The sequence below is a fragment of the Schistocerca piceifrons genome, chromosome 1, assembly GCF_021461385.2.
Source record: "Schistocerca piceifrons isolate TAMUIC-IGC-003096 chromosome 1, iqSchPice1.1, whole genome shotgun sequence".
Taxonomy (NCBI): Eukaryota; Metazoa; Arthropoda; class Insecta; order Orthoptera; family Acrididae; genus Schistocerca; species Schistocerca piceifrons.
In genome coordinates, this window is record NC_060138.1 from 1018888777 (window position 1) to 1018905367 (window position 16591).

The following is a 16591-nucleotide window of genomic DNA, read 5'->3' on the forward strand; positions in this document are numbered from 1 at the left end:
AGTATTCTAGAATCAGTCACATGAGTGATTTGTAAGCAATCTGTGTATGTTCCCTTTTAATGGAGGTATGGATTATTTTTATATATGTCTGCATTTGTATATTGTAGGAACAAAAAATAAAAAATAATTAAAAAGAAACAGTGTGGAAAAATTTAAGAAAGAGGAAAAATTGAGATGTACTGTCAAACGTGGTGATTTTGGACACTGGCGCGAATTCAGACAGTATGGCTTATTTTCTCTTTGACACTGCATAGAAACAAAAAAACTGTGCACCAGTTATTTTAAGCGCAAGATTGCATTTATTGCTTTCCACAACTTTTATTTTGCTTCAATTGTTTCCCTAGCTGAATAATTGACAAACAGTCTCAGTGTTAAAAATCCATGCATTATCATAAAGTGGAAGCTTTCTATTGTTGCACTGAGTTGGAAGTTATTGTAACCATAATTGTGGACATGCTCAGTGGCTAACAGCATTGAGGCACTTTATTTACAAGTTTGTCCAGTTTTTTGTGCAAGGTTATGAAATAACAATGGTTTTTGTAAAACTGTGTACTGTGTGAGGTGATTTTGGACAATGCCAAGAACATATAAGAGCAGGAGAGGTGCTACAGTACAGTGTAATTATCACCCAGAACTTTTAGCTAAAGCTGTTCGTGATATTCAGAGTGGTAAATTATCACACAGAAAAGCGTGTGATTTGTAGGGTATACCTAAATCAACCCTACAACATAAAGTGCAGGAAGCGCATCCGAAAAAAATGAGAGCACAGCCAGTGCTAAATAAAGAAGAAGAAGAAGAAATGTTGAAGCAAGGTATCTTGTGGGCTGCACATTGGGGATTTCCCTTCACTAAATTGGATATTAGATATTTAGTTAAAGGCTATCTTGACAAATCTGGCCAAAAAGAGAAGAAATTTCATAATAATTTGCCAGGAGAAGAATGGATGCATTTATTCCTCAAATGACAGTCAAAATATCTTTCCATTCACTTAAGCGAAAATATTAAACGAGCTCATGCAGAAATGAACAAAGAGACTGTTAAGATGTTTTTCTCCAATATCAAGGCAAAGCTGGAAAATCTCCCACCTAGCAACATGATCAACTATGATGAAACCAACATGTCAGATGATCCAGGCAAGCAACAGATAATTACGAAACGAGGGAGTAAGCATGCTGAAAAAGTGATTGACTCATCAAAATCTAGTGTCTCAATAATGATGGCAGCTAGTGCTGATGGTGAACTGCTTCCACCATACTTCCTTCACAAATCAGAGCATTTGTGGGACACGTGGCAAGAAGGTGGACCACAAGGAATCTGTTTCAATAGGAACAAAAGTGGATGGTTTGACCTGCCAGTATTTGAAGACTGGTTCTTTACAATCACTTTGCCCTATTTGAAGAGGCAAAATGGGCCAACAGTCATGACTGGAGACAACTTATCCAGTCATGTGTCTTTACATGTTATTGAAGAGTGTGAGCGGAACAATATTTCATTCATTCTCTTTCCCCCCAATAGCACACACCTCCTCCAATCGCTCGATGTAAGCTTCTTCAGGCCAATGAAAACAGCGTGACGAGCTATATTAACTGTTTGGAAGAAACACATGCTTGGGACCATTTCCAAGGACGCCTTCCCATCTCTTCTGAAGCAGACACTGACTAAGATTTCAGCAAACTCTTAGGAAAACATAAAGGGTGGATTTCACGCCACAGGCATAATCCCTTTTGATCTAGATCATGTCTTACGAAAATTGACTGATAATGAGGAGAGCCAGCAAAGCAATGCAGATGCATGGTGTTCCACTTTTGAAGAAATGCTAAAAGAAATTTGTTATTCTCCAAATAAGTTTGGTAACTCCTGCTGCCGCCACAAACTGGATGTTCAATCTGGAAAATCAATCACTGGCTGAGATTTTCAAGGAAATGAAAACAGTGCTGAAACAAGTGACAGTGCTTCTAGCAGTAGTGAAAGTGAAAACGACACATCATCCAATGAAGTTCTACTGCTGCAGAGTACAAATATAAACGTGGAAACAAGGAGCGAACAAGGTAGTATGTTGGAGTGGCCACAAATGTTGGTGCTACGGAAGTAAGTGTGAAATTCTTGCACCCACACAAGAACAGTAAAAACATGTTCGTGTTTCCTAATGTCCCCGATGAAGCCATAATACAAAAACTGCAAATTTCAAGAACACTCCCCACACCAGTTGAGAAGAGATAAATGTTCATTTTTCGAGAAGATGTGCTTTAGACTCAAAGACAATCATTTATTTAAAGTGTTTTCAACTTAATTTAGAATGATGAGTGAGAAAAATTATTTTGACCTTTTAGTTAAATTACTTTGTTTGTTTCTGTCTGTTTCTAATATTTCAGATATGAGCTGTAAAAAAAATTTATTTAAATTCTTGCAAAATAAAAACTTATCTGTAATATATAAAATTCATTATATCATTCCATATCACTTATTCGTAGCAAAGGGCTACCTTAAAATGTGTAAAAGGACACCAAAATCAAATAAAAAGCATGTAGAATTAAAAAAAAGGCAGTAACTGTCCAAATTCGCCCTCTATATACTGTAACTTAGGACACAGATTTAAACAATACATGTGTCTGAAATCACCCCAATCCATGTGGTGACTTGGGACACTTTATTTAACTGCCTCAGATAAATATACCTACACATACACTTTCTGGTTCTGGGATATTTTATTTGTTACACATATACCCTACCACTTCTACTACAATCAGTTTAATCTAACAATATATACGAAAGTTACAATCAAAATAATGACAAAACCATCCGAAATCACCCTGTTTGACAGTATTTAGATTTTTATATTGTAAACGTACTTGTGTCTGCATGCATACACCTTCTAATTTAATGTTTATTGGTTTTTTATATAACTATGTAGGTGTAGAACTGTAGTTGTTGATGAGTCACCAATGTTCCAATCAAATGATTATACATGAAATAGCGGAAAATCCAGGAAAAGGATAATTGCTATACACCATATAGTGGTAACGTTGAGTCGCAGACAGGCACAACAAAAAGACTGCTAAACGAGCAAGCTTTTGGCCAAAAGATCTTCTTCTCAATTGGACAACACACACACACACACACACACACACACACAAATGCAACTCTGACATACCTGACCACTGTCTGTGGCTGCCAAGGCCGCACCTGGTCTGATCTGATGTTCACCAATTTAACTGGACATCCCTTTTCTGTATTTGACCCACTGCCATATGTGAAACCCTGGCTGGCAACTTGGAGGTGATCAACAGAGGAAGTCTCCAGTCAAAAAAGATAAAAAAATGACTGCAGAGCAACATCCCTTCAAGTGTTAGGTGAGTATTGGAATTATAATTTTCCAACTAAAGCCCTGCGTTCAGTCTCTCCCCTCCTGTCTTTCAAAAACACACAACGTATTATTACATATAAACAGTTCCTTATAGGGACTGTAAAGAGTAATCAAACAGATATGATTTCAGTTTGCATTTGAAGTTAGTTTTATTATTTATTAAATTATTTTTGTTGCCAAGTACTGCACTCCATTCTGTGCCACAATAAGACTGAGTAATGAATAGTGTAAGCTTTCTCCTCCTAGTATTATATTTATGTGTGCTACTATTGTTTACAAACTGTAATTGTTGACAACAAATTTCATAAGAGGGTAAAGACGGCTTAAGAATTAACCAGGAGAAATGTTGAAACATAGCAAGTAGGTATTTAACCCATCTGTTACATTTTCTACTCCCAAGAAAAACTAATTTTTTTTTCACTTTTTCATTCTATATCTAGTGCAGGTGCACACATAATATACCATCAGTCCAGGGATATGTAAAATTGTTATTTATCCCAAATCTTATTTAAACTTATATCACAGTTGTTGTAGTCTTGTTCCTGATTACAGGAATGCAGTTAGTTTTTCTGGAAGTGTTATTAATTAAAAGATGCAACTAATTAAAGGTACTATGACATCACGTAAGTAAGAAACATTGGTGAACTAATCAACAGCAGAGAAATTATTGTTACCATTCATTCAAAATTAGGTACTCCTAACTTTCTGAGAACATAATGAGAATTATCTAAAAGTAATTAACTTATGAAAAATCTGACACCAAAAGTTCAGACCCTCCAGGTTTCAATCACCTACAGTGCTTTAATGACTGTAAGATTCAGAACTTTGGCAATATAATTTAGTTACTGTATTTTTTTCTGGATAAGACAACAGTTTTCACCAATTAATCCAGTCAGTAATTAAGATTTGTAATAATTTAGAATCATAAAATGTATATTTCAAGATGGATGCCATACTCACAAGTTGAGGATTCCAAAAACTGCATAATAGTAATGTTCTGTGTATCTTTGTAAATTATTAACCTAAAACATATTTCATAAACCAGAAAATAATAAAGTCTGAGAGTCCATCAGAACAGCAAAATCTAACCTAACCAAACTTTCCAAGCATTGTATAATATGATGTTCTTAAATAGGCTGTAATATCATGTCTTTAAATCCGCTATAACATGTCTTTAAACAGTCATCCTCCTCCCAAAATCAGCACTTTGCATCCAAACTGTACACCACTACCATCTGTGAGACTGATACATAGATAAAGTATATATCAAACAATGGGAAATACTGGATAGAAAGTAACAATATTATGAAAAGGAAAGTTGCCACTCACCATATAGCGGGCTCATAAGACCTATGTCAAGAATAAACAACCGAAACACACACACACACACACACACACACACACACACACACACACACACACACACACACACAATTTATGCAAACACAACCCACACACACGACTGCAGTCTCAGGCAAATGTAGCCACTACAGTTGCCTGAGACTATGTGCACGCACGTGCCTATTTTTGACGAAGGTCTTACAGACCAAAAGCTTTATTTGTGAGTCTTTTTGTTGTGCCTCTCTGTGACTCAGCATCTCCACTATATGATGATGAGTGCCAACTTCCCTTTTCATAACATTGTTAAAGTATATATGTTAGTTCTCTTGAAAAGTTTGTGAGTGATATTTATTCAGATAACACCAGTATGTCAAGCTGTGAGAAAAACTACATATAACTGTATTCAGTGCTTGATTTGTGGTGACACATGATGGTATGCTGTACTAGTACCTCTGATAACACTATTAATCAAACAGTATTATGAATTATGTGACAATCTTAATTACTATTTCATCTGCACTTTGTTAATCACAATTACATTAGCATACATTCAGTCTGCCACTATGAACTTTCTCTATATCTGTGTCATTGTTGGTTAACTGTGTGATCATCCTCATTGATGGGATTATAATTGAGGAGATGCACATTTGTTTACTTGTGTACATTGTGAACTGTGAAACTGGAACTGGCCACTAACTTTAATACAGTGAAAATACATTGCATTAAATAACATTTAAAACTTATTGCTTGCACAGTCTACATCATTTGAGTCTCTTCTACTGTTATCAATTCTCAGTATTTCAGTTCAATGAGATATAAGACTCCAAGGTTGTTCAAAACCATGTGCAACAATAAACCACAGATAAGGAGATTGTTGCAATGTGAATTATTCTACTCTTTGTCTTCCTACATTCTGCCTATAAGAAGCCTTTCTGTCAGCCAGAAATGTAAGTGAACACTGTTTTCAGTGTTCTTTCATCCAGGTCACTACTGACAAACATCTATAGCTAATGTGGTCTTCATAGGCTTGCTTACACAGCTTCCGCTAAACAGCTTGCCCATAATCAACAAAAGAGTCCTTTCTTCTTTCATTTATAATTAATAAATTTATTCTATTCTTATTATATGACATTATAAAACCAAACCTCAACAGCTACCATAAACCCTAAGATATATATTTTGTTTCACTTTAAATTTTTTGGAAAGTTTATGCAGTTTGTAATTTATTTAGTATGGTGTAATACATTTAATTTGTTGTGCATAGTATTTTTCATCAGTATTGTTCATTTAAGCAATATTTTTAATAATGCTTCATTTTATTATACTTACTTTCAACTGTGACCTGCACCAGTATGATGCAAGGCAAAAGTTCAGATACCATCTAAATAGCCACAGAACAGCTTTATATGAAAAAAATGCACTTCATGCTGGGCTGAAGGTAGCCAATGCCCTACCAAAAAGTCTCACAGCCCTTCCTACTAACAAATTAAAAGATCAGCTAAAAATAATTCTAATTGAAAACCCTTTTTATTCTCTAGATGAGTATTATATCCATATGAAAAGTGCTTCATAAGTATGTCAAGCTCATAGTTTTAAGTAACCTACAACTAATATAATGTTGATAAAAACAATATTTGTAATATCGTGATTGTATACTACCAAATGTAAAATCCATCAAAATGTAAAATTTATTAACACAAACAAATCTTTAGTTTGTAATTTATAAACTGACGTATTCAGAAGAATAATCTGTATGATGTCCTGAAACTATTATTTCTAGGGATTGTATCTGATTATTCGATGTTGAATAAATATTATTATTATTATATTATTTACAAAATTTGCAAACTCTTTGTAGTAAAAATTGTGGAAAGCTATTTTTGTGGGAGTGGAGTTAGAGAGTGTGGGGGGGGGGGGGGGGGGAGACATGACATCTTTGGCACTTCTGCCAGGGGTGGAGTGTCATCTCAGTACAGACCAGAGTATGCTTTGCTCACTTATGGGAATCCAATAACAGTGTTGGCAGCACTATTCAGTGTCAACCCCATTGGAGCGCGGGGAGCAGATGTAGGCTTGTCACGGTAGCTACGTTAGCCTCCTCACCCCAGACATACTGATTCTCTAGTGAGGAGCAGGAAGAAATTCAGCAAAGCTAAAGTGGAAACTTATTCATTTATTTATCTTGTGCAGTGTATCGTGATGCTCCATGCGTATGTCCAGTGGGATGGGTGGGTGACAAAACCATGGTCCTCGGTTGTGGTACACTGTCTGAACCCCAGCCACAGTCATAAAGAGTAGGTGTGGATCAGGAGTGGAGTGGCCTTGCTGGGCAAGCAGCTCGCTGTCAGTTGTACTTCATGGTCACTTGATGAGAGGGTTGTGGTGACAGTGTCCCTGGGAGTGATTTTCAGCAGACATGATGTCAGAGTGTGAACTCTGGTGCCAAACATTTGACTGGGGACAGTAATTCTAAGCAGATAGGTGACTAGTATGGTCTTAGTGTTCAATGCAGATGTATAGGAAAGGACCCTTTGAATGCTGCTGACTGGCACTGATGGCTGCACCAGCAGGTGAGGATTAAGTAATGATGCTTCTTTGGACCACACGGCAGTAGATGGCTGTACTCAGATGCGCTTTGCCAGTTGGGTGAGCAGTGTTTATATACAGCCTAACCTAGCATGTTTTCTTATAGGTGCCTGAGGTGTCACAGCCACCCTGCTGTAATGCTGAAATGGCATCCTAGATTTCAATAACATCACTGGTTGCTGAATATGTGGGCATACCAGTGTACGGAGACAAAGTTGTTTAATGCTTCTTGCCAATGTTTCACTACAGATCTACTGTGTGATGCATGTGATCCTTTTTTTTATCACTGCAGGCTAAATAAGGAGATAACTGTGATTCTTGAAGTTTTCCCGGCGGACATAATGTTCCATCATCTTTCGGGCATGCACTCGGGACAGCGACAATTCTTCTTGCGATTTTCGGCTAGAAACCTCCCAGCCATCTTCAAGGCAAGTCAGAGACTGAGTTAAGAGCATTTTCGGATGCCTATTTATATGGAGAGTAACGTGATACAAAGCTGCTGAGGATTGAAAGCGCATGCATCAAAGATATCAAAGTCGCCACGACTGCACTAGTCATAGATAAGATGTATATAGCAAAGATAAACATATAAGCGCAGAGCGCAAAAAAAAAAAAAAAACAACACTTTTAAACATTAATTATTTATTTACAAGCATGGTGGATTCACAGCAGCACTATTTTGTGTGTGTGTGTGTGTGTGTGTGTGTGTGTGTGTGCACTCTGCGCTTATATGTTTATCTTTGCTATATACATCTTATCTATGACTAGCGCAGTAGTGGCGACTTTGATATCTTTGACGCATGCGCTTTCAATCCTCAGCAGCTTTATATCACGTGATTCTCCATATAAATAGGCACGCGCAAATGCTATGAACTCAGTCTCCGACTTGCCTTGAAGATGGCTGGGAGGTTTCTAGCCGAAAATCGCAAGAAGAATTGTCGCTGTTCCGAGTGCATGCCCGAAAGATGATGGAACAAGGAGATAACTATTTATGATGTCATGCTGAAAAGTAATTCCACTGAATTTTTTATGTGAAAACTCTTAAACCTTTTGAAATAAAACAGATGTTATTAGTATAGCATATCTTTATTCTTCATGTCTATATATTCATTTCTCGACATAGTCCCGAGGGCAGCAAACACATTTTTCCCAATGAGATGCCAGTTTGTTGATACTGTTACTGTAGAATGCACCACTTCATCACTATCAAACTGAAGTCCTTGCAGGTGTTCTCTAAGTTTTGGAAACAGATGAAACTTGGCTGGAGCCAAGTCGGGACTGTATGGAGAATAATCAATAACAGGGAACCCGAGGCATCAAGTTGTTGCAGGTGTCACAGCATTCATGTGTGCTCTGACATTGTCATGCTGAAGGTCAGGTGCTCCATGCGTAGACGAACTCTTTGAATTTGAAACCCAATTATAGCACACCATTTCTCACATACCAACATTGTTATGTTACACACTGCCATGTTACACATTACAGTTGGAGCCCTCTTGTGGAAGAGGGCTGCAAATATATAGACATGAAGAAGAAAGATTTAGAATGTTAAAACATTTGTTTTATTTAAAAAAACTGCAAGGGTTTTCACATAAAAAATTCCGAGGCATTACTTTTCAGCAGGCTCTTGAATTAAAGTTTGCTTTCTCTTCCTCCAAAACTCTTCCATTTTCTCAGAGTGACCACTTTTCCTCCCATCTGATGATTTGGCAGCAGTTGTTTTTCTGTTTTAGCTTCCTGAAAATCTTGGAATTTCTTAACTTCTAGTCTGAATTTGTCTCTATTGAGTAAGGTGTCAAGTTCACTCTGCATTATTCTAACTTCTTTTTTGTTTGCCTCCCCTCCTTCTTCTTTGTTCATTGGTCTTCTTTCATTCTCTCTGGACATCCATGGATTTGTAACATGTGTTTTCCTTATATTGTCCATTATTTTAGGGCAGAATGGGTATATGTTATTAAATGATCTCAAAACCCAATTGTAACTTTCTTCTTGATTGGACATAACATTCTTCACAGCATTCTTCTTTCTATTTTTTCCAAGTCTAGTAAGACTCTCTGCATCCAGGAAAAAGAAGCGTTTTCCACAGATAGAAGATTGTGGTTTTACAACAGTATTATAGTGCTTTAATTTAATGTCTTTAGAAAAACTTTTTTATTGCATAGAATTTCATTTTCAAGTAAGCTCTTTTCATTTTCTCAGTCCTGATTTTAATTGCTTCTTTTTCACTTTTATGTTTATATTTTCACTCCAATATTTAATATTGTCTGTTTAGTTGGTGTTTGCCATACTTGGTTCTTAAAATTCTTGGTGAACGACTTTCATTGGTCATGCGTTCTGCTTTTTCAAATGATATTTGTAGACCTGCCTTCTCAGCTATTTCCTTCAGAAGTTCTAGTCTTTTCCTTTTCTTTTCTGAGGTCCATCTATTATTAAGAGATCATCTGCAAAGGCCAAACAATCACCACACTTTATATCATTATTAACTTTTTGTTCTTCTTCCTCTATTTTCCATTCTCTTGTAACTTTTTTTCCAGCCCGTAATTGAATATAAATGGTGACAAGAAATCTACTTTTCTGACCCCTATACAATTGGGAAGGAACTGTAAGTTGTCCCAAGAAATTTTACTTTTGATATTATGTGTATAAGATTTTGTTTAGTTATTTCCAGAGTTTTCCTATCTACTGGGTTTTAAAGAGGGAGTCTTTGTCCGTTGTATCAGAAGCCTTTTTAAAATCAAGAAATATTAGCACTGTCTTTTTGTTTGATATTGTCATATATAGTATACTTTCAATCATTTGGAGTAATGTGGGGGAGAAGATGCATGAATAATCAAAAACATGAATAACTGAGATATTTTCAAAGATGTATTTGACATGATGTCTACTGGATGGGTAGTGGTGGCAGCATCAGCAGCAGATGTCTGCACCTGTGCCGCTGCGGCTTGGTCCAAATGTCTTCTGCTGCCAGTCTGGCTTAGTGTCTGCTGCTGCCCCTAGCAGTTGGTGGCAAGCTGCATTCCCAGTCCATAAGTGTGTGAGACTTTTTTATTTTTATTTATTTATTTTATGCAAAAATTATCTACATATGCATAATTGGGAGTATACTGCACTTAATTAGTTGTTTAAGGTTTGGAATTCGGTCTGGGCAGGATCTGTCACTCCTAAATCCCCATTCATACTCTCCAATTTGTTTATCTAATTGAGGTATTACTATGATCAGAAGAGCTTTCAAAGCAATTTTGTTTATTTATGGGTAGTAGTCTAATTACTCTATGATTAATGATATCCATTTTGTCCCCCTTTTTATGGATTGAGTGAGTTAATGTAACATTACAGTGTCCCAGGCCATATCTAATTTTTCTTTTATAATTTTGACACCTAGATCTTCACTAACTTTTAGAATTTTTCTGTGAGATCATCTCAATTAGGGGCTTTGTTGTGCTTCTATTATTTGATGTAACTTTTAATCATATTGATGATTCATGGTTTTGAATTTCCATTTGGAATATCATTATGGAATTCCAGTTGTTTGGTCAGTTTTCACAGTTCAATAGCTTTTTGAAATATGCTTCCACTAACTTACTTTTTTGTTGTTAAGTGCAAATTTTCTATTTTTTTCCTGAAACCTAAAGATTGCAGAGTATACATACCATAAAATAACAGTCTTTTGTATCATGTTTTTTAAAGTGTTCCTGTATATTTGCTCCTTTTTAAAGCACCTAATAATTTTATCTGTTCACATTTTCTCAGATTGATAGATTTCCCAGTTACTGCTTGTTTTCCTGCCATACCAGGTGTTCCAAACAGCCTTTTTTTGCGTAAGTGCTTCTTCACATTTACTATTCCATCATCATTCCAGCATCTGCACTGTCTTTCCTTGTTCTCTGTAACTATTTCAAATGCAATACATTTGTTTCTGTTAAGTTGTTGGCATCAGCATTCACTGCCTTAAGTATCTTTTGAAAATTGCATTCCTTTTCCTTCAAAGTTTCATTATTAACTCTCTTGGTTGTACTGATGATTTTGTGTTTTGGAATAAATCTCTTGTGAATCTCAGATGGGTAGTTATCTGAATCAACTTCCATTCCTCTCTGACTCTGATGATCTTCATTTCTTGAAAATTGTATCTGGAGAAGAGACATGATCAATTTGAAACTCTCTGAAGTTGGGGTTTGGCTTTTTCCATGTTTTTTTGCTTTCTAGGTAGTTTTTTAATGCATGTTTTAAGATAGAATGACTTGCATACATCTACTAATCTTGAGCCATTTGTGTTAATTCTCTTTTGAACTGATAATTTCCAATAACTTTTAGAAATGATTTCTCATTATCCAATTGGGCACTGAAATCTCTCATCTTGATTAATATGTTATTGATATAATGGAAGGAAACATTCCACGTGGGAAAAATTATATATAAATACAAAGATGAGGTGACTTACCGAACAAAAACGCTGGCAGGTCGATAGACCACAAACAAACACAAACATACACACAAAATTCAAGCTTTCGCAACAAATTGTTGCCTCATCAGGAAAGAGGGAAGGAGAGGGGAAGACGAAAGGAAGTGGGTTTTAAAGGAGAGGGTAAGGAGTCATTCCAATCCCGGGAGTGGAAAGACTTACCTTAGGGGGAAAAAAGGACAGGTATACACTCGCACACACGCACATATCCATCCACACATACAGACACAAGCAGACATATTTAAAGACCCACACACGCACATATCCATCCACACATACAGACACAAGCAGACATATTTAAAGACAAAGAGTTTGGGCAGAGATGTCAGTCGAGGCAGAAGTGTAGAGGCAAAGAAGTTGTTGAAAGACAGGTGAGGTATGAGTGGCGGCAACTTGAAATTAGCGGAGATTGAGGCCTGGCGGATGACGAGAAGAGAGGATATACTGAAGGGCAAGTTCCCATCTCTGGAGTTCGGATAGGTTGGTGTTGGTGGGAAGTATCCAGATAACCCGGACGGTGTAACACTGTGCCAAGATGTGCTGGCCGTGCACCAAGGCATGTTTAGCCACAGGGTGATCCTCATTACCAACAAACACTGTCTGCCTGTGTCCATTCATGCGAATGGACAGTTTGTTGCTGGTCATTCCCACATAGAATGCGTCACAGTGTAGACAGGTCAGTTGGTAAATCACGTGGGTGCTTTCACACGTGGCTCTGCCTTTGATCGTGTACACCTTCCGGGTTACAGGACTGGAGTAGGTAGTGGTGGGAGGGTGCATGGGACAGGTTTTGCATCGGGGGCGGTTACAAGGATAGGAGCCAGAGGGTAGGGAAGGTGGTTTGGGGATTTCATAGGGATGAACTAACAGGTTACGAAGGTTAGGTGGACGGCGGAAAGACACTCTTGGCGGAGTGGGGAGGATTTCATGAAGGATGGATCTCATTTCAGGGCAGGATTTGAGGAAGTCGTATCCCTGCTGGAGAGCCACATTCAGAGTCTGGTCCAGTCCCGGAAAGTATCCTGTCACAAGTGGGGCACTTTTGTGGTTCTTCTGTGGGGGATTCTGGGTTTGAGGGGACGAGGAAGTGGCTCTGGTTATTTGCTTCTGTACCAGGTCGGGAGGGTAGTTGCGGGATGCGAAAGCTGTTTTCAGGTTGTTGGTGTAATGATTCAGGGATTCCGGACTGGAGCAGATTCGTTTGCCACGAAGACCTAGGCTGTAGGGAAGGGACCGTTTGATGTGGAATGGGTGGCAGCTGTCATAATGGAGGTACTGTTGCTTGTTGGTGGGTTTGATGTGGACAGACGTGTGAAGTTGGCCATTGGACAGGTGGAGGTCAACGTCAAGGAAAGTGGCATGGGATTTGGAGTAGGACCAGGTGAAACTGATGGAACCAAAGGAGTTGAGGTTGGAGAGGAAATTCTGGAGTTCTTCTTCACTGTGAGTCCAGATCATGAAGATGTCATCAATAAATCTGTACCAAACTTTGGGTTGGCAGACTTGGGTAACCAAGAAGGCTTCCTCTAAGCGACCCATGAATAGGTTGGCGTACGAGGGGGCCATCCTGGTACCCATGGCTGTTCCCTTTAATTGTTGGTATGTCTGGCCTTCAAAAGTGAAGAAGTTGTGGGTCAGGATGAAGCTGGCTAAGGTGATGAGGAAAGAGGTTTTAGGTAGGGTGGCAGGTGATCGGCGTGAAAGGAAATGCTCCATCGCAGCGAGGCCCTGGACGTGCGGAATATTTGTGTATAAGGACGTGGCATCAATGGTTACAAGGATGGTTTCCGGGGGTAACAGATTGGGTAAGGATTCCAGGCGTTCAAGGAAGTGGTTGGTGTCCTTGATGAAGGATGGGAGACTGCATGTAATGGGTTGAAGGTGTTGATCTACGTAGGCAGAGATACGTTCTGTGGGGGCTTGGTAACCAGCTACAATGGGGCGGCCGGGATGATTGGGTTTGTGGATTTTAGGAAGAAGGTAGAAGGTAGGGGTGCGGGGTGTCGGTGGGGTCAGGAGGTTGATGGAGTCAGGTGAAAGGTTTTGCAGGGGGCCTAAGGTTCTGAGGATTCCTTGAAGCTCCGCCTGGACATCGGGAATGGGGTTACCTTGGCAAACTTTGTATGTGGTGTTGTCTGAAAGCTGACGCAGTCCCTCAGCCACATACTCCCGACGATCAAGTACCACGGTCGTGGAACCCTTGTCTATCGGAAGAATGATGATGGATCGGTCAGCCTTCAGATCACGGATAGCCTGGGCTTCAGCAGTGGTGATGTTGGGTGTAGGATTAAGGTTTTTTAAGAAGGATTGAGATGCAAGGCTGGAAGTCAGATATTCCTGGAAGGTTTGGAGAGGGTGATTTTGAGGAAGAGGAGGTGGGTCCCGCTGTGACGGAGGACGGAACTGTTCCAGGCAGGGTTCAATTTGGATGGTGTCTTGAGGAGTCGGATCATTAGGAGTAGGATTAGGATCATTTTTCTTCGTGGCAAAGTGATACTTCCAGCAGAGAGTACGAGTGTAGGACAGTAAATCTTTGACGAGGGCTGTTTGGTTGAATCTGGGAGTGGGGCTGAAGGTGAGGCCTTTGGATAGGACAGAGGTTTCGGATTGGGAGAGAGGTTTGGAGGAAAGGTTAACTACTGAATTAGGGTGTTGTGGTTCCAGATTGTGTTGATCAGAATTTTGAGGTTTTGGAGGGAGTGGAGCTGGAAGTGGGAGATTGAGTAGATGGGAGAGACTGGGTTTGTGTGCAATGAGAGGAGGTTGAGGTTTGCTGGAAAGGTTGTGAAGGGTGAGTGAGTTGCCTTTCCGGAGGTGGGAAACCAGGAGATTGGATAGTTTTTTGAGGTGGAGGGTGGCATGCTGTTCTAATTTACGGTTGGCCTGTAGGAGGATGCTCTGGACAGCCGGTGTGGATGTGGGAGAGATGTCTGCTTGTGTCTGTATGTGTGGATGGATATGTGCGTGTGTGCGAGTGTATACCTGTCCTTTTTTCCCCCTAAGGTAAGTCTTTCCGCTCCCGGGATTGGAATGACTCCTTACCCTCTCCTTTAAAACCCACTTCCTTTCGTCTTCCCCTCTCCTTCCCTCTTTCCTGATGAGGCAACAATTTGTTGCGAAAGCTTGAATTTTGTGTGTATGTTTGTGTTTGTTTGTGGTCTATCGACCTGCCAGCGTTTTTGTTCGGTAAGTCACCTCATCTTTGTATTTATATTTAATATGTTATTGTTGTGATCTTTCAACAGACTATTTTCCAGAACTTCCCAGAAGGTTTCTGATAATGTATGTGGTAAAATAACATCTGGTCTGTATTTACTAAGGAGATTAGTTCAATATTTAGATATCGAAGCAATAAAAATAGCGTATTTTGGGTTGGTGTATCCCCATCTATCTTATGGAATTGTATTGTGGTGTGGGTGTAGCCAATACAATATAAAAAGGGTATTTGTATTGCAGAAAAGAGTAATAAGAACTATGGCAAAAGTAATACCCAGAACTTCATGTAAAAACCTGTTTATTAAGTTTAATATTATGACTATCTATGCAGTATATATGTTTCAATCAATATTATTAGTGAAAAAAGACAAAAAAGTGACAAACAGGAATATGGAAATCCACAATTACAATACAAGACAAAAATCAGACTTTCATATGGTGAGCAGACGATTGAATCTAACAACAAATACCCCATTCATTAAGGGAGCAATATTTTATAATTCTCTGCCAAACAACCGGAAACAGCTTTCTGGTAGAATTTTTAAAAATGAGTTAAAAAAATGACTTATATTGAAGTGCCCATACAGTATGGTGCTGACATGATTTGACCTCAGGAATGCTATGTTAAATATACTACTAGGAAGATATTTTACTTAATAGCATGTAATCTATTTATATTGTGTATCAATAATCTAAATGTAATTATTATAACATTGCCCATGCATGTTAAATACATGTTTCGAGCTGTAAATAAATAAATAAATACGCTATTTCAATTTTTCTTGTTGTCTTCACTTGTTGGTGCATGGCAATTGAATTCTGAGTGATAGTTATTGTATTATTTTATTGTTGAAATAGTTTTTCACTGAAGGATTTAAAATAAACAACATTTCAGATTATACTTTAGTGAAGTGTGAAGGCTGTTCCTGAAATTCTGAGACTTGGGTTGGGAAATCTAATTGCCAGTTTATCTTTAAAAATTCAATAGTTTTAGCTACCCATTGTTAGGTCATCAGCATACCTTGTTGCTTGGATCATTTCTAGTTGGATGCTGCTGCTGTTTAAAACATCTATCATTTACTTGAGTTGCCCAACTTTGCAGGGGAGTTCATATTTAGGGTTGTTAATTTATATTTCCTCTTAAATTTCAACTGTTGCTTCAATGAGGGTGCACACACTCTAGAATCCAAATGTCTGCTTGCAGTCCTTTCAGGAGTGATGAATTGACCACTTGGTGAAATATTAGTTTTTTCATTACACATCATGGTTATCCTATTTTTTAATGTGGGTCAATGTTTATGCACCTGAGTTAAAACTAAGATTGTTAGTCATAGGGTGTTCTTTTCCAGCAGCCCTAACATGGGATGCAGACACCAATCAACCACCACCCAGCCCGGGAACAGACATGTTTGGATTTTGATTTCTAGCTTTTATGTTAACAACAACCTTGTCAAAGGGGGCAGAGGAGCAGACAGAGATTGCCCTTGGGGTGGCAAACTACCCCTAAAGGTGGAAGAATCAGCAATGTTCAATGGCGTGACAATGCAGAAGGCAATGGAAACCACTGCATTAAACACACAAAGTGTGTACCCACAGGACATGTTGCCTGTAATTGAAAAATGTCA

The 16591-nt window shown here is 38.5% G+C and overlaps 1 protein-coding gene across 1 annotated transcript; it reads left to right on the forward strand.

Annotated features, from left to right (window-relative positions):
- Positions 1-1021: 1021 nt before the first annotated feature.
- On the forward strand, positions 1022-16386 carry LOC124777248. The gene is made up of 2 exons (XM_047252578.1): positions 1022-1472; positions 16316-16386. Exons 1-2 carry the CDS (start codon positions 1022-1024, stop codon positions 16384-16386), a joined length of 522 nt encoding a protein of 173 aa, XP_047108534.1.
- Positions 16387-16591: the final 205 nt, after the last annotated feature.